The sequence below is a fragment of the Cetorhinus maximus genome, chromosome 2, assembly GCF_964194155.1.
Source record: "Cetorhinus maximus chromosome 2, sCetMax3.hap1.1, whole genome shotgun sequence".
NCBI lineage: Eukaryota > Metazoa > Chordata > Chondrichthyes > Lamniformes > Cetorhinidae > Cetorhinus > Cetorhinus maximus.
This window is the reverse complement of record NC_135880.1, coordinates 175,664,641-175,683,253: the sequence shown is the minus strand read 5'-3', so window position 1 is coordinate 175,683,253 and position 18,613 is coordinate 175,664,641. Positions and strand designations below refer to the sequence as shown.

Genomic DNA, 18,613 nt, shown 5'->3' with positions numbered 1-18,613 from the left:
TACTCCAAAGTCAGGATCTGTCACTTTTCACGGTGTTCAGATAATCTCCAGAGATTGCTTTTTGGGCTGCGGAAGTGGTAGATATAAATTTTGCTGGTGTAGTTTTTGAAGTGCCAGTGTAAGTAATGTGAAATGTTTCAGTCACACATGAGGAAATTTCTGTAGCTATTGGTGTTGATAAAAGTGTTATCTGAGCTTTAAACTCTGCTGTGAAGTCATTTGGCAGTAAAAATATGTTTTTTTTTTGTCTGTCCCCACCCGACCCCTCTCCCCCGCCCCGATGAAGGGATCAACAACTTCTTGGAGGGTGCTTCCATTGGTGCTAGTGTTGTTACAATTCACTCAGAGTTCGAGTGCATGTCGCCACAGCAACTTTCACATGCACAGATATGGCGAGTGATGATAAAGGCTCCAACATTCTTTCCATCACATGGCTGTCCAGGAATCTCTCCCACTCTTCCTGCCATTTGCTTGTGTTGGAAGGATTTGCAGATTGATATACAACCTATTTGGCTGTGTTATGAACACACCTTCCTTGGCTATCAAGTCTTGGGGTGGGATTTAAACCCAGAGCTTCTGGTTCAGAGGCAGGGACACTACCCACTGTGCCACAAGACCTCCTCCTTCCACGGGTACTCACATAAAAATGTTGTTAGTCACATGTGTGGGCTTTTGTTTTGACTAAAGAACCTGATTCTGTCCTCTCTTCATGTCCGCCCCCCTATACTATACTTGTATTAGGGGACACTGAATAGTGATTAGAAGTGGGAGTCCTGCCTAAACCACACATAGCACACTCAACACTGCTCTCATGCCTGTAAAGAGTTTGGCTTGACCATCAACATCAGAAAGACAAATGTCATGGTCCAGGCTGTTGCCATACTACTATCTATCAGCATTGACAATGTGATGCTGGAGGTTGTTGGTAATATCAAGGTACTATAATCACCAGCAACCTGTCACTTCATGCTGAAATCGACTCCTGCATCACAAAAGCTGCAGCTGTTAAGTCCAAGTTGAGTAAGAGTGTGGAGCAACAGCAACCTGACAGAGAATATCAAACGATGAGTCAACCAAGCCCTGCATCTTCTGCACTCCTCCACTGTGGTGAGACCTGGACTGCAGGAGGAAAGGCTGAACAGCTTCCACCTTCGGTGTCTCAGACATATCCTTAGCATTTCTTGGCAGGGCAAGCTCACCAACTCAGGTCTTGGAGTGTGCTATCCCATCTGCATTCACTCATTGCTGAGCCAATGATGACATCTGACCTGGCTCGGCTACGTTCATTGGATGGATGACGGCTGTATACCCAAAGACCTTCTGTGTGGTGAGCTGGCCACTGGGTCACGATCCCCTGGACATCCATACCCTCGCTACAAAGACACCTGCAAGCAAGATATAAAGATGCAGATATTGACGCTGAAAACTGGGAGGCAGTTGCTGACAGCTGTGACCTCTGGAGGCTGACTATTTGGAAGGGCATTGGAGGAGGTGAGCAGAAATGGCAAGCTCAGCTGGCTGAGAAGAGGGCTCAGAGAAACCAGAGACCAGTGAATCATGCACCTTCTCAGCCCACTGTCTTCCTCTGCAGCAAATGCTGCAGAGACTTCCAGGCCAGTGTGGGGCTCCTGAACCACACCAGGCAATGCTCAACACAGAGCTGACCAGCACAGCGCAAACCATCGTCTAACAAGACAGAAGGCTGAAGGTTGGATCACAACATAAGGGTGGACAAAGTGCTTTACAGCCAATGAAGTGCTTTTGAAGTGTAGTCACTGTTGTAATGTAGGAAACGCGGCAGCCAATTGGCACACAGCAAGCTCCCACAAACAGCAATGTGATAATGACCAGGTAATCTGTTTTAGTGATGTTGATTTAGGAATTAAGTATTTGTCAAGACACCAGAAGAGCTCCCCTGCTATTCTTTAAAAAAGCGCTTTGAGATCTTGTTTGTCTGCCTGAGAGGTAAGACAAGGGGCCTCGGCTTGCAAACTCATCCTAACCAAGGAATGTCCGCCTAGATTCTTGTGCCCAAGGATTTGTAGTGGCACTTCAGACTGCAAAGCAAGAGTGCTATCAAATAAGCTATGGCTAAAACGCCTCATTCTGTATTTCGTAGCCAGCACTGTACAGACCAGGAATCCACCTGTTCTGTTTGGTTCTGCTACTTGCTGGATAAGTTCACGGAGTCATTGGGGGGCAGCTCAGATAAGATTCCTTTGAAGTAAAGGTTAAGTTGTCAGACCATGGAAATTAATTAAACATTTCAAATGTTTTCAGCATATAGTTGCTTTTCACTCTATATTATGGTCCAGATGTGAGCTCTTAGTATTTTTCTTTAAAAAGAGGTCATTTTATTTGATTAAAAATGCAAGGCTTTGTTAGTTGGTTGATGGTTAGTAATGGTGAGAAGCCACGGCATGTGGTAAGGCAGAATTTTGGGTGTCAAACGTGCAGGCTTGTATGAAACATCATAGTATTGCAACAACAACAACTTAGATTTATATAGCAACATAATAGGTAGTAAAATGTCCCAAGGCCCACCACTGGAGTGTTACCAAGCAAAATTTAACACCGAGTCACAAAAGGAGATACTGGGTGAGGTGACTAAAAGCTTGGCTGAAGAGGTAGGTATTAAGGAGTGTATTAAGGAGTGTCTTAAAGGAGGGAGAGAGATAGGAAGGGGATTCCAGAACTTAGCGTTTGGGCAGCTGAAGGCACAGCTGCTACTGGTGGAGTGATTAAAATTGAGGGTGTGCAAGAGGCTAGAATTGGAGGAGTGCAGAGAATCAGAGGATTGTACGGCTGGTGGAGGTTAGCGTCTACGTGAATGCAAAGTGCTGCACTGAACAAAACTTGAATGGCAGCAATTAACTACCAGCAGCAATGGGTCCTTTCCTGCTGGAGCAGCCCTATTAATATGTCAGGAGAAATTACCTGATGAGGAATGGCATATAAAACAATACTGATTCTGAACCTCACCACGTTAGTCGTTCAACCTAAATTACATAGTACATTCCTTTTTAACCAAGAGATCTCTGTGTTCAACTGCAGAGTTGGAAATATGCTGTACAGTACCAATACTAAGCATATTGCTGCATGTGAGGTTATGGCTACCAGATTCAAATTTAAGGCTGTGGAGATCGGAGGGGAGGTCTTGTGGCGCAGTTTCTACCTCTGGGCCAGAAGCTCCGGGGTCAGGTCTCACTTCAGGACTTGATGGCTGTGGAAGGTTTGTCACAACATGGCCAAACTCAATCTGTCAATCCTTCTGATATGCCTATGGCAGGTGGTAAGAATGGGAGAGTTTCCTGGCCAGCTCTACTGCAGAAGGCAATGGCAAACCAATGCAGTACTTTGTCAAGGAACAATCACAGAAGTCTGTGGTCACAAATACCCTTTTAGGGCATATTACCTGAAGAGAGAGAGAGAGACAGAGGATGATCCCAGTTACTGTTGGATTTCTATCATGAAGAACATTTAGAGTTCTCTTGGTACCATCTTTTTTACTAATTAACATAAAAACAGAGGGACACCACAGAACACACACACATGTCTACTTACAGGTTGGTTTAAGTTACAATATCTTGTGCTTATATAGTGCCTTTCATGTAATAGAACATCCCTTGGGGCAATTATAAAATAAACATAACATTGAGCCACAGAAGCTGATATTATGGTAGCTGACGAAAGACTTAGTCAAAGAGAGAGATTGTGAGGAGAGCGAGGTAGCGAAGCAAAGGTTTAAGGAATTTTGGAGCTTGGAGCCAAAGCAGCTGAAGGACTGGCTGGCAATGGTGGGATGATTAAAATCATATGTAAAATACCTCAGCAGAGATTTTGCTATGTGTGGGAGTGCTATGGTAATATGCTAGTGTTGGAATGTGTTCACTAATCAAGGGTCAGGTTTGGGTTAGTTGTATCAGCAAGTCATAGTTTCAAGCCCCAGCCCAGAGATTTGAGCATAACCAAGGCTGGCCCTTCAGTGCGTAGAGGAGGAGTATTCTAGCTTGAGACTTAAATCTGCCTTTTTAGGTGGATGTAAAAAAAAAATCCTTAAAACTATTAGAGAGCCAAGTAGTTCTCCCAATGTCCTGGTTAACATTTATCCCTTAACCAACATGGTTTTGAAGAAAGAAAATCAGTTGTTCTCCTAATTGCCCTGTGTGTGACCTGGTTGAGTGCAAATTATCTGCCATGTTTTCTGGCATAATAATAAATTGATTGAACTTCAGAAATAATAGTGCTTATGAAGCACTTTGGAACGTCCTGAGGTTCTGAAAGGTGCTACATAAATGCAGGTTCTGTTTTTAGTTTTTCAAATCAGACATACACGTAGTTGGTCAATGGCCAATTGCAACAGCCTCGGCAGAGAGTTAAGGATCGGTGTGCCTTTTGACTCTGTATTTTGCCATGATCTATTGTCATGATAGTTTAAAAAATGATATAGCTTTTATCTTCGCTGATTATATTATTTTAAGGCCTCCTTATTTCATTTTTCCATTCTTTCTTTGCAATGACTGGCCATCTGACTTGGCTGCAGATTTGGTAACAGTTACTGTTCTCATGTATGACAAATCAAACTAGCAGAACATTTCAATAATAAATGTATAATCAGTTGAATAATCAGTTAGCTTTGCACTTTGTAACACGATGTGAGCTTTAATTACAGAAGTTACAGCATTGCTGCAGTGTTTTCCAGTTGAGCCATATAGAGTAGCTGCCAAAATAAAATAGGGTTATGAAGGTCTGTGGTGAAACACGTGACACATTAATTTGGGGCTTCTTTGCTACGCAGTGGATTGTAAGCACGTAAAGTTCAACCTTTGGCTGTCTGGAGCTGATGAAACTGACGTAACTTCTGCTTCCGTTCGCCTTGCCCTACCTGGCAAACTGGTTTGCTAACTAGTCCCAAATCAGTGGAGCAAAAACTGCAGCCATCATCAGTTTGTTGCACGTAATAACCCTCCACAGGACAGTACATCAATTCTATTTCCTTACTGTAGGTTTACACCCTTTAAAGGGAAGTGCAGACAAGGCAGTCTGGTGGGCTAATGTTTAACCCATTTCATACTACACCAGAACGATTTAAAATGCTAAACTGACCTCTGACTGATTTTTAAAAGGTCAGGATTTGACATTGAAAGCTTTCTCGGACTGTTACACAACAAGAACACCATTGCAGCATTCTTCACTGCTATTCTTGGTGTCATGTTTAATATTGCACTCCTTTAAATGTATTTCATCTGCTCCTCTTGTAATGCCAATGCAATGCTGTTAGCTGAGTACAACATAAAACAGCCCTCGCTTCTGTGCTAAGCATGGAGGCTGTGTCTTTCAAGATTTATAATATATTCAAGATTTATAATATATTCAAGTTTAGCATGCTACATGTAGCTCTTAGTTCGATGAAAGAAGCGGTTTCATCCCATCAGAGTTTTAACCACGCCCCCAACATTGTGAGACAGCCCTGACCTTCATATTTTGTTATTCCAAGTCCCACTCCAGGACTTGAGCACATGAATCAAGGTTGTCACTCTAATGCAGTACTGAGGGAGTGCTGCACTGTCAGAGATGCCAACTTTTGGATGGGATATTAAACCGAGACTCCGTCTGCACTCTCAGGTGGACGTAAAAGATCCCATGGCACTGTTGTGAAGAAGAGCAGGGGAGTTATCCCTGTTGTCCAGGGCAATATTTATCTCTTAATCAACATCTCAAAAACAGATTATCTGGTCATTGTTACATTGCTATTTGTGGGAGTTTGCTGTGTGCCATCTGGCTGCTGTGTTTCCTACATTACAACGGTGATTACAGTTCAAAAAGTACTTTGTTGTTTGTAAAACGTTTTGAGATGTCCAGTGGCTGGGAGTGCCAAATAAATGCAAGATTCTTTCTTTCTTTTAGACTTGGTGTAATTCATTATTCCTGATTCTTGAAGGCAACGTTCATGGTTTGTTGGGCCCTAATCTGTACACAGATTTTTTAAATCCCTTGTCATGTATTGAATATAATTTTTTGCCTATTGGTTTTGATCCTTTGAAGGATCAACTTTTTCCCTTAGTTTGGAGATTAAAATTTTCGGTTATCAAACTGCTGGAGCTCGGCTCTCACTCTTTTCAGGGTGCCCTTCATCTACAATACATGGAGAAAGACAGAGTTGCATTCAGTTACCACATCCAGTCTGTGCACAGCACACTGCCACAAACACCAATTAGAAAATGAACCAGATAGTAATGTCAATTGAAGGATATATATTGACCACTACACTAGGACAAATTATTTTTGCGTTTCTTCAAATAATGCCACAAGTTCAGGTGGAAAATCTTATCTGAAAGACAACAACTTAGACAGTGCAGCACTCCCTTAGTTCTGCAGTGGAATTGTCAACTGATAACGAGGATATATCAGGTGAGTAGTTTTAAGGGAGAGTTTGATAGAATTAGTCAGTAATGGTAAGCCATTACAAAAACAAAAATACCTGGAAAAACTCAGCAGGCCTGATAGCATCTGAACTGTTCTGTTGAAGAGTCATACGGATTCGAAACGTTAACTGTGTTCCTCTCAGCAGATTCTGTCAGACCTGCTGAGTTTTTCCAGGTATTTTTGTTTTTGTTTTGGATTTCTAGCACCCGCAGTTTTTTGCTTTTATCACAGTAAGCCATTAGGTGGGGTCAGAATGAGGGGGAAAATAAAAGCCAAATTCAGGGCGAATGTGCATGTATGTGAATGCACGGAGTGTGGTTAATAAGATTGGTGAACTGCAGGCACAGGCTGACAAATGAAACTATGATATTGCTATAACAGAGACCTGGCTCAGAGAAGAGCAGGAATGGGCGTCAAATATTCCTGCGTACAAAGTGTTTAGGAGAGATAGGAAAGGAAGAAAAGGGTGGGGAGAGGAGTGGCAAAATTGATTAAAGATGGCATTACAGTACTGGAGAGAGAGGATGTTCCAGAGGGGTCCAGGACAGAATCTTTCTGGCTAGAGGTAAGTAATGAAAAAGGTGGAATAACATTGATTGGTGTCATATATAGACCACCAACTATTGCAAGGGATATGTAGAAACAAATTTCCAAAAAAATTACAGACAGGTGCAAGAATTAGAGTAATCTTAATGGGGGACTTCAATTATCCAAATCTGGACTGGCACGGGAATGGTACAAAGGGACAAGAGAGGAGTTCCTGGAATGTGTTCAAGATAATTTTCTGCAGCAGTTTGTTTCCAGTCCAACGAGAGGACATGCACTTTTGGACCGGGTTCTGGGAAATGAGTTGGCCCAAGTGGAATAAAAATATCAGTGGGAGAGCCTCTAGGGGACAGTGAGCATTGTATCATGAGGTTTAGGTTTGTCATGGAAAAGGACATGGCATAATCCAGAGCATAGATAATGAATTGGGGGAAAGCCAGCTTCGATGGGGTGAGAATGCATCTGAGTCAAGTGAGTTTGAATCAAATGTTAGCAGAAAGGATGGTGGCTGAACAATGGGCCACCTTCAAAGAAAAGGTATTACAGGAAATGTCAAGGTATGTTCCCTTGAAGGGGAAAGGTAGGACAAATAAATCTGGAGTGTCCTGGATAATCAGAGAGATAGAGGTGAAGATGAAAAGGAAGAAGTGCGCGTACGACAGATGTCAGGTAGAAAACAGTTCTGCCACATCCAGTCATGAATGGTGGGCAATTAAACAACTCACTGGAGGAGGAGGCTCCACAAATATCCCCATCCTCAATGATGGAGGAGCCCAGCACATCAGTGCAGAAGATGCGGCTGAAGCATTTGCTGCAATCTTCAGCCAGAAGTGCCAAATGGTTCCCAGCATCACAGATGCCAGCCTTCAGCCAATTCATTTCACTCCACCGTGATATCAAGAAGTGGCTGAAGGCCCTGGATAGTACAAAGGCTATGGGTCCTGACAATATCCCGTCAATAGTACTGAAGACTTGTGCTCCAGAACTTGCTGCGTCCCTAGCCAAGCTGTTCCAGTACAGCTACAATGTTGGCATCTACCCAGCTATGTGGAAAATTGCCCAGGTGTGTCCTGTACACAAAAAGCAGGACAAATCCAACTCGACCAGTTACCGCCCCATCAGTCTACTCTCCATCATCAGCAAAGTAATGGAAGGGGTCATCAACAGTGCTGTCAGGCGGCACTTGCTTAGCAATAACCTGCTCACTGACGTCCAGTTTGGGTTCTGCCAGGTCCACTCAGCTCCTGATCACGTTACAGCCTTGGTTCAAACATAGACAAAAGAGCTGAACTCCCGAGGTGAGCCGGGAGTGACTCCCCTTGACATCCAAGGCTGCATTTGACAAAAATGTGGCATCAAGAAGCCCTAGCAAAACTGGAGTCAATGGGAATCAGGGGGAAAACTCGCCGCTGGTTGGAGTCATATCTAGCACAAAGGAAGATGGTTGTGGTTGTTGGAGTCAGTCATCTCAGCTCCAAGGCATCACTGCAGGAGTTCCTCAGCGTAGTGTCCTTGGCCCAACCATCTTCAGCTGCTTCATCCATGACCTCCCTTCTATCAAAAGGTCAGAAGTGGGGATGTTCACTGATGATTGCACCATGTTTAACACCATTCATGACACCTCAGACACAGAAGCAGTCCATGTCCAAATGCAGCGAGACCTGGACAATATCAAGGCTTGGGCTGACAAGTGGCAAGTAACATTCATGCCACACAAGTGTCAGGCAATGACCATCAACAAGAGAGAATCCAACCATCACCCCTTGATGTTCAATGGCATTACCATCACTAAATCCCCCACTATCAACATTCTGGGGTTACCATTGACCAGAAACTGAATAGAAACAACTAGGGTTGGGCAATAAATGCTGGCCCAGCCAGCGAAATCCACATCCCATGAATGAATTAAAAAAATATATATAATGGCCAATCAAGCTGAATATAGAGGTCCCAGAGGGGAGGTAAAGAAACTAATAAGAAAAGCAAGGAGAAAGCACGAAAAGAGGCTGGCAGCTAACATACAAGGGAAACCAAGGTATTCTATAAGCGTGTAAATAATAAAAGGGTGGTAAAGGAAAGATTAGGACTGATTAGTGATAAAAAAAATGTACTTGCACGTGGAGGCTGGAGAAATAGCGGAGGTATTAAATGAGTACTCTGCATCTGTCTTTACAAAGGAAGAAGATGTTACCCAGGCCAAGGTGAGAGAGGGGGATAACTGGTACACTAGAAGAATTTACAATTGAGAACGAGGATGTGTTAGGCTATCTTTACTTAAAATAGATAAGGTGCCATGACTGGATGAAATGCATCCAAGGGTATTGAGGGAAGTGAGAGTGGGAATTGCAGAGGCACTAGCGATAATCTTCCAGTGTTCCTTAGGCACAGGGATGGTGCCAGAGGACTGGAGAATTGTGAATGTTATATTCCTGTTCAAAAAGGGTGCAAGGATAAAGCCGGCAACTACAGCCCATTAGTTTGACATCAGTGGTAGGGAAACTTCTGGAAAGTTTCGTTTGGGACAAAATCAATAATCACTTAGACAAGTGCAGGATAATTAAGGAAAGCCCGCATGGATTCATTAAGGGAAAATCATGTTTAACTAACTTGCTGAAGTTTTTTGAGGTGTTAACAGAGAAGGTTGATAAAGGAAATGCTGTTGATGTGGTGTATATGGATTTTCAAAAGTCACCTGATACAGTGCCATGCAACAGACTTGTGAGCAAAATTCTAGGTCATGGAATAAAAGGGAAAGTAGGCACTTGGAGAAGAAACTGGCTGAGTGGCAGGAAACAGAGAGTAGTGTTAAATTGTTGGTTTTCAGATTGGAGGAAGGTTTGTAATGGAGTTCCCCAGGGGTCAGTGCTCTTCCTGATATATATTAATGACCTAGACTGTGGTGTGCAGGGCATGATTTCAAAATTTGCAGACAATATGAAGATCAGAAATGTTGTCAACTGTGATGAAGATAGTCTTAAACTTCAAAAGGATATGTTGGTGGGTTGGGTAGATAAATGGCAGATGAAGTTCAATGCAGAGAAGTGTGAGGTGACCCATTTTGGCAGGAAGAATATGGTGAGACAGTACAAGACAAAGGGAGAGACTCTAAAGGAGGTGCAGGAACAGAGGGACCTCGGTGTATATGTGCATATGTCGTTGAAGATGGCAGGGCATGTTGAGAGAGAACAGTTAAAACGTATAGTATCTGAGGCTTTATTAATAGGGGGATTGAGTGCAAGAATAAGGAGGTCATGTTGAACTTGTATAAGACCCTAGTTAGCCCTTACCTGGAGTACTGTGTCCAGTTCTGGGCTCCAACGATGTGAAGGCATTGGAGAGAGTACAGAGGAGATTCACAAGAATGATTCCAGGGACAAAGAACTGTAACTATGAGATTGGAGAGGTTGGGACTCTTTTTACCTTGGAGAAAAGAAGGCTGAGAGGAGATTTGATAGAGGACTATGGGCAGGGTAAATAGTGAGAAATGGTTCCCACTCAAGAGAACATCAAGGACCAGAGGGCACAGATTCAAAATAATTGGCAAAAGGAGTAAATGTGATGTGAGGAACTTTTTTTTCACCCAGAGGGTGGCTGGAGTCTGGAACTCCCTGAAAGGGTGGTGGAGGCAGGTTCGATTGAGGTATTCAAAAGCAAATTGGATTGTTACCCGAAAAGAGAGAATGTGCAAGGTTACAGGGATAAGGCAGGGGAGTGGGACGAAGTGGAATGCTCTTTCAGAGAGCTGGTGCAGACTCGATGGGCTGAATGGCCTCCTTCTGTCCTGTAAAGATTCTGTGTCAGTCTTGATTTTCTAAAGTCCTGGAGTGGAACTTAGACCCACAAGCTTTTGACTCTGAGACAGAGTGATCTGCTGAACCACCAGAGACAGTCATGTTCGCCTACTTCATTGTAATGTCAAAATAACCTCTCTGTCGCTGTTACAAAAGCAGAGCTCTTTTTTTTTGTACAATTTACATAATGTGGCGACCTTTCCTATATTTTAGTATGACACTGTAAAATAACGTGACTCGTAAAATAATAATTCTTAAATCTCCTTTTAAGAACTCAATCCATTTTGCCTGGTCTGTTTGTGTATGCAGTCTTTGCAGCTGAGTTTGGAGTCCGGTGCAGTGACTGAATCCTTCAGTGTAATTGAAAGATGTTGTTTTTGAGGCATCATGTTTATCTTTTGAAAAGGCTAGCTTCCTTTCCCCCCTTTGTTTTGGAGGCTGGAATGTTCAAGTTTTGAATGCACTCTGCACTCTTGTCAAGCTGCTGGAGCGTGACTTCCAACTTTTGTTAATATGTCTGTCACTGAACTAGTTTGAAATGTAGTAATTTTTTTTGCATCTGTAAAGCACTTGGCCAAATTCTGTGAATGCCGCAGCGATATGACCAGCTCATTCCACAGATATATAAAACATAATGTCTTTAGTGGGAGCCCCACTTGTAATTCATTCTCTTCTCTTCCCTCATCCAATTAAGAAAACAATTCCCATTCTACTCTGTTTATAGGGAATAACTAGCAGGGAAACTTGTATATCAAAAGTGCGTTGCTGACTGATATCTAACATTACCACCGCAATAGAATTAGATGCAGAGGAAATAAAGAAAACGACAAAGCAATTCAGAAGGATGAAAAGGGCGCTAAAATGTAGGTAAATCATTTGGTGCGGTCTCAGCAAATGAGTGCAAGGTGAACTTGCGCATTGGATCTCCCATGTTAACAGGATCTAAGCTGGCTGGTGAAGCCAAAACCAAAACACAGAGCTTCTCTTTAAAGAGAGAGTTTATTGATAAGTTCAGTCTCGCCGCTGTCCTCCCGCACCACCCAGCGTCCCAGCTATTTATACTCTTTGGGTGAAACAAAAATCATTAAACAAAATCAAGAAATGAGAGGGGGTGACAGCCCCTGGTGAGGCGCTGTAACTAAAACAAAAACGTGAATGGAAACTTAACTAATTAAACCAAAATGTCATTCCTGGGGGTGATGATGCATCCCAGACCCCGCGGTGCCCACCAATTGCGGAAGGCTCAAACATACTGGTGGACACAGCATACTCTCTCTCCAGGGCCACCTGGCCACGAACATAGCCGCAAAGGAGGGGCAGACAGTCAGGCCAGACGACCCCCTTGACCGCGTGCTGCCTGGACCTGTTGATCGCCACCTTGGCCAAGCCCAGGAGCAGGCTCACGAGGAGGTCCTCCTCCCTCCTTGCCCCCCCTCTGCACGGGGTGACCAAAGATCAAGAGCGTGGGGCTGAAGTGCAACCAAAAATTCAGCACCAGCCCCTTCAAATAATGAAAGAGGGGCTGCAACCTCGGGCAATCTACATGCACATGGAACACAGACTCCCCTTGACCGCAGCAAATACATGTGGCCTGGGATCCCCTATTTATATGTGCTCAAAGACAATTAATACCCATCAACTGTTTCTCTTATGTAAAGAAACTATCATATTTTTCCTGATATTACTGTGGAGCACTTTAAAGCAGGCATATGTTTGTATGCGTGTATGTTTCTGTGTGTGTGAATAATTTAAGTAAACTGCAGACTGTTAGACTGTAAGGTTTGAATCATCAAAAGGGGTTAGGTGTAAAACAAGCATTTGAAATGGAGATGGTTAAGCTAGGATGAGGTCTCAGCAGATACAGTGTGAATGGAGTTTGCATTTTTATATAACTTAGGAGGTTGATTTACTAAGGGGTATGGTAAGATGTTTACAACTGGCAAGATAAATAAGGCAAAGTTATAACGTTTATTTTTCTCAAAACTGCTGGCCATAATGACACCATGAAAGATTTTTACACTCTGGGAAAAGTAACTTCCAAAGACAGGTCGAAATAATGGTATTTACAGATCAAAAGGGGAAAAAAAATATTTAAAGAAGGACGTAAAGCTGCATGGGGTGTGGCCGTGTGAGATCTTAAAAGGTACACTGTGTGAAACATACTTGTGAAAAAAACCTCTAGCCACTCTGCTGTTTCAGTAACCAATGTTGTGTTAAAAGCCTTTGGAGTTGCACTGTCAAGTGGGAAGGAGAAAGAAGCTGTGAAATACCTCCCTTCTAGAAAAAATGGGTGCTTGTGGTAATCTTGTTGGATGTTTTATAGATTAAGAATCTATTTTGGACTGTTGCTTGAAAGGGATGTGTTGTTGGGAATCTAGTTGAGTCGGAATTTTGGGAACTGTTATAAGATTAAATAACAGTGTAATTGTAATCTTATGTGTGTTTTAAGTTTTCTTTTCTTTTGTTAATAAATGTTTTAATTTCATCTTTAAACTCTCTAATGGTGGTGGTGGACTCATTACTTCTGGCTTCAGTGCACAAACCTTCTCGTAATAAATACAAATTGCAAAATCATTGTGATAGCATTGCTCATTTTGAGGCCAAAATTGCATCAGCCTTCCTAATCACTTGCTGTACTTGCATATAACTTTTTGGGATTCATGAACCAGGACACCCAGATCCCCCTGTACCACCAAGTTTTGCAATCTCTCCATTTAAATAGTAAAGTATTTTTCTATTGTTATTACAGGTTTAGATGTGTTTGTGAAAACCAGATTGTCAGAGGCGGTGATCGAGAGGTTAATTAAAAAGACTTGGGCCAGATGGCACTTTATCCTCACAAGCTCGCTAAGTTCCCAAGTTCAATTCTGAGACTGCGCCAGGTTACCAGGTCTCAGCTGTGCTGGCGATAGTGGGTGATATAATTGCACTTGTCGCTTCATGGCTCGTGCCTGAAAGATGGACACTTGGTGGGGGGAGGGGGAGTGGTGGGGTTGGGGAGCGGGGAGCAAGACAATAAAGGGTATGCTGTTCCCTTCAAACTTAGCTGAAACAAGGAGGAGGTGGTTTGAAAGAAACAATGTGTGCAATCTCTTTTTTTGGTTTAATTTCAAAATCCGAACACAAGTTCTAATAAATTTCTCCCCTCTTATCCCATTCTAGGAAACTAGCAGGACGCACTCTCTTCATTACAGGTGCCAGTCGTGGCATTGGCAAAGCGATCGCCTTGAAGGCAGCCAAAGATGGTGCTAATGTTGTAATTGCCGCAAAAACCGCACAAGCACACCCAAAGTTACCAGGCACGATATACACTGCGGCAGAGGAGAGTAAGTATTGGTTAGTTGGCTTTAGTAATAGGGGAATAGAATAAACAAACAAGGAGGTCAACCTGGAGCTTTATAAAGAATGAAAGACTTACATTTATGTCGCACTTTCCATGACCACTGGATGCCTCAAAGCTCTTTACATCCAATGAACAACTTCTTGAAGTGTAGTCACTGTTGTAACTGTTGTAGGAAATGCGGTAGCTAATTTGCATACAAACAACAATATGATAATGACCAGTTTATCTGCATTTGTGATGTTGATTAAGAGATAAATCTTGGTCAGGACATCTGACTCCCCTGCTCTTCTTTGAAATAATGCCATGGGATCTTTTATGTCCACTGGAGATGACAGATGAGGCCTTGGTTTAACATCTCATCCAAATGACGGCACCTCCATCAGTGCAGCACTCCCTTAGTACTGCGCCGGAGTGTGAGCCTTGACCTTTGTATTCGAGCATTGGAGTGGGACTTGAAGCTGGCACCTTGTGACTCAGGCGAGGGTGCTGTACACTGAGCCACGACTGACAGTTGATCACTGATTAGACTTCAGCTGGAGTGTTGTGGACAATTCTGGGCACCATACTTCAGGATTGATGTAAAGGCCTTAGAAAAGATATGGAAGAGATTTACCAGGATGTTACTGGGTTTGAGGGACTTCAGTTTCCAGGACAGATTTTTTGCAAAGGATCTGTTAATTCTGATTAAAAACACTGGACCAAGCAGAATAGCTACACGGACAGTTCGAGTACCTTTAGCATATGCCTGGTTCAGCAATGCTGTATTTTTACAACTCCATACCAATCCCATGTATTTTGGAGGAGAAGGTGATGTAGTGATAATGTTACTGGATGAGTAATACAGAAGCCCAGCTAATACTCTGGGGACATGGGTTCAAATCCCACATGGCAGCTGGTGGAATTTAAATTCAATTAATAAATCTGGAATATAAAGCTAGTCTGAGTAATGGTGACCATGGCAACTATCATTGATTGTTATAAAAACCCATCTGTTTCACCAATGTCCTTTAGGGAAGGAAATCTGCCATCCTTATCTGGTCTGGCCTACATGTGACTCCAGACCCACAGCAATGTGGTTGACTCTTAAGTGCTCTCTGAAATGGCCTACAAGCCACTCAGATCCAGGGCAATTAGGGATGGGCAACAAATGCTGGCCTTGCCAATGATGCCCACGTCTCAGGAAAGAATAAAGAGAAGAAAAATTCTATTCTGTCGGGTGATGGTAGGTTAAAACTCTTTTGTGATTATCTTGGGTGGTGTGCCCTGATCATACCTGGTTCATGAGTGGAGGTAAGCTATTGTTCCTGGAAGCAGCCATAGAGAGTTGGTGGTCACCTACCAGTTGGGATTGTCAATTCCCCACGCCCCCCCGTCAAATTTCCCTTCATATGGCCAGTTTAGAGCACATCCCTGCCAGTTGCCCACCCCTTGAGCTGAATTACCCCATGAGCTGGATGGGATGTTGAGTGAAAAGATGTTTTTGCCTGTTGTTGCAATTTGTTACTGAGAATGGTACATCATAATTGATACATACTGAGTCACACGGTAAAATAAAACACACATGTTTGTGTGCTTGAGTGATTTGATAACTGAAATCTGTCAATGTCTCACATCTGCTGCAGGCACAATTAATCCTCCTGAACACTGCAAAGGCACAGACTGTGCCTGTGTCTGATAAGGGTCCAAGGTTTTTTTTTCTGTCTTGTGGACCTCTTTGGCACATTCCATGAAACAAGAAAGGAAGCTGAAATGAATGTTACCCCTTAAAGTGCATTTATCTCAATCCTTGGAGCAGCATCCAAGCTCTGCCACTGTCTTGTATAACCCATCTAAGGTGCGGATTTGTGCCTGGAACTATATCTCAACACCCTAGCTATCCGTATTGGTGCTTCAAAACAGCGTGGAGCCTCAAAAGGAGATGTTTTTGCTATTCCATAGATGCATTTAAGGGGAAGCTAGATAAGTATGTGAGAGAGAAAGGAATAAAAGATGCTCACAGGGTGAATTGAAGTAAGGTGGGAGGAAGCTTGTGTAAACATCAACACGAACCAGTTGGGCCGAACAGCTAGTTTCTTTGCTGTTCTACGTAGTGGTTTGGCTTTTTACATTTGCAAATTTTCTCGTGATGTGGGCAGCGCTTGCAAGAGCAGCATTTATTATCCATTCCTCATTATCCTTGAAGAGGTGACAGCTTCTTGAACCACTGCAGGCCATGTGGCAAAGGTGCTCCCACAGTGCTGTCAGGTAGGGTGCTCCAGGATCTTGACTCAGCGACAAGAAAGGAATGGCAAAGTCAAGATGTGTGTGAGATTTGGAAGGAAACTTGGAGTTGTTGATGTTCCTGCACACATGCTGCTCTTGTCCTTCTAGGCTACAGAGGTCAAAACCATTTGTGGTGCAGTACTGGATGACAGTGTTAGAAATGCAGGTCCCTTTAAGAGTGAACCAGGGCAAGCTTCAGAGTGAATTGAGAGCAGGTGATGCTCATTGAGGCCTGGACTTGAGAGCTGATTTCTCCACGGTAGTGGGATTTGCTTCTGGACAAAGGGAGGGTCCAGAAAGGAAGAGTGGAAACTGGTATTTGTACTGAGCTATAGCTTGACAATAAAATAGTTGTGATTCACAGAATGTCTTCTGCCTGATTCAGTGTAAGGTTATCTACCTATTAAACATAGTACACATAGGTTTCTGCACCTACTTCATTCTTTTCATGGCTGTAGCAGATAATGGACTTCTTCCACAGGCAGCATTTTTCTGATCGTCATCTGCTTTAGAAATGTCACTTAGTCTTCCAGCTGAGGCAATCACATTAAAAAAAAATTCAGAATCTTGGTTTAGGATTGACATTTCTCCAGTGATGCTTGCGTGTTGCAATTTTTGTGCTGATTATGCAAGTTTTCTTTAACCAAAATGCACAAAGGCTGCTGCATTGATTGGTAGAATATGTGTTGCCACTTGCTCTCTATTGTTACTGATGAGATGGTTTATCAATCCTAGGTAAGGATTGGTTAACTTAATCCATTCTTGGACACCTGATCATAACCATAGAGCGGCAATATAAGAGACCAGGGTGCAGGTTCGTTCCCTTGTGGTTTCGAGTGCAGTGGGAGGGGAAAATTTGGCTTGAACTATTTGGGTTTCACCAGTGGCTGAATGGGTGAATGCACATTGGGATGTGGTATGTAGCCGTAGACATCAGGAAAGTTTAATCCCTGGTCTGTGCGATGATTTCTAGTCTTGGCCCATGAAGTGGTGCAGGTGTTAAAATTAACCCCTGTATCTTCTGATGAAGGGAAAAGTTGCTGAGGGCACTTCACTCCTCATCACCATCCAAGTGGCTCCGTTTTGGAAAGGACGAAAGTTGTGGGCCAGGACAGGATGGTGGCTGCCAATTGATTCTGCCACCCTTCACCCCACCTCAACTGAATAAAGTAGAGCATTCATTGTCTAAGATTGCAAATGAAGGACAGACACTTGAGTGAGGAACTGGAAGAATGACATTTCAATAATTGCCAACCCGTCATGAATGACTGTGGTCCTTGGGAAAGGAAGAGGGCATGTTGCAGCCGGTGGAGGCTGGGAGGAGGGAGTTTGGAAGTGCAGAGCTACAATTGCGTGGGTGTCTTTGTGCAAAGGTTTGGGGTTTAACAATGTTTCTATTGTCAGCTGGGTTGCAACAAAAAAAAATGTGGGTGAAAGGTTCACTAATTTTGGTGTAGACTCGAGGATAACGGAATGCTCTTTATTGCAATGTTTCACATACAATTGCAAATTCCTCTCTCAAAGTGGTTCTGTTAAACTGGCTCACCGTACGACCTTGGCATTCTTATCCTGTTACTATCGACTACAGTGTGTGTGAAGGAGGCTAGTCAGCAGCTGTGTGATCTGACTGAAGGACGTTCTTTTTTTAAAATATTTTTTGAAGGGGTAGTGTGCATTCCACTAATTTTCCTGCATTTTTGGAATGGGGTGGCAAAGACTGTTTTACTAGGATCAGATCGGGACATTTATTACGACACTGGTTTGAGAGGAATTTGGGCTAAATGGAAACAGGGGCAGCATCAAAATAAATAAGAATCCATCATACAACCAACACTGGTCAAGGTGTGCTTAACCTCGTCCATTGATATTGAAATTTAAGAATCTTGGAAAAAAAATACCTCGCAAAGTTTATTTTCTGCCAAATTTCTTCCTGACTCCTCGTCTTTTGGAGATTGTCAGTTCTGCAGGGATGTGTTCCCATGGCCTCTGGATGCATCAGCTCACATGTATGGGATCAGATACTGAATCTTGGACAGGCTGTTGAATTGTTGCGGGGTAGGCACAGTAGGTTCAACCACCCTTTTCGAGCAGATTCAATCCTGTTGCAAGGTCAACAAGCCTCTCGCAACAAGGGAATTCCGACTTCTGCACTGCCCGAGACAGATCCAGGAAAAATGGGAAGATTCAAATCCCCAAAAGAGGGTGTTAACATAAGATAGTCACTAATAAGTCCAAAAAGGAATTC

At 43.1% G+C, this 18,613-nt stretch overlaps 1 protein-coding gene across 1 annotated transcript in view; it reads left to right on the top strand.

Annotated features, from left to right (window-relative positions):
* Positions 1 to 18,613, top strand: part of hsdl2 (hydroxysteroid dehydrogenase like 2) — a 110,603-nt gene that overhangs the window by 6,047 nt on the left and 85,943 nt on the right. The window contains exon 2 of the mRNA XM_078571148.1: positions 13,926 to 14,089. Coding sequence (XP_078427274.1) covers positions 13,926 to 14,089 — 164 coding nt within the window. The remainder of the gene's footprint in view (positions 1 to 13,925; positions 14,090 to 18,613) is intronic.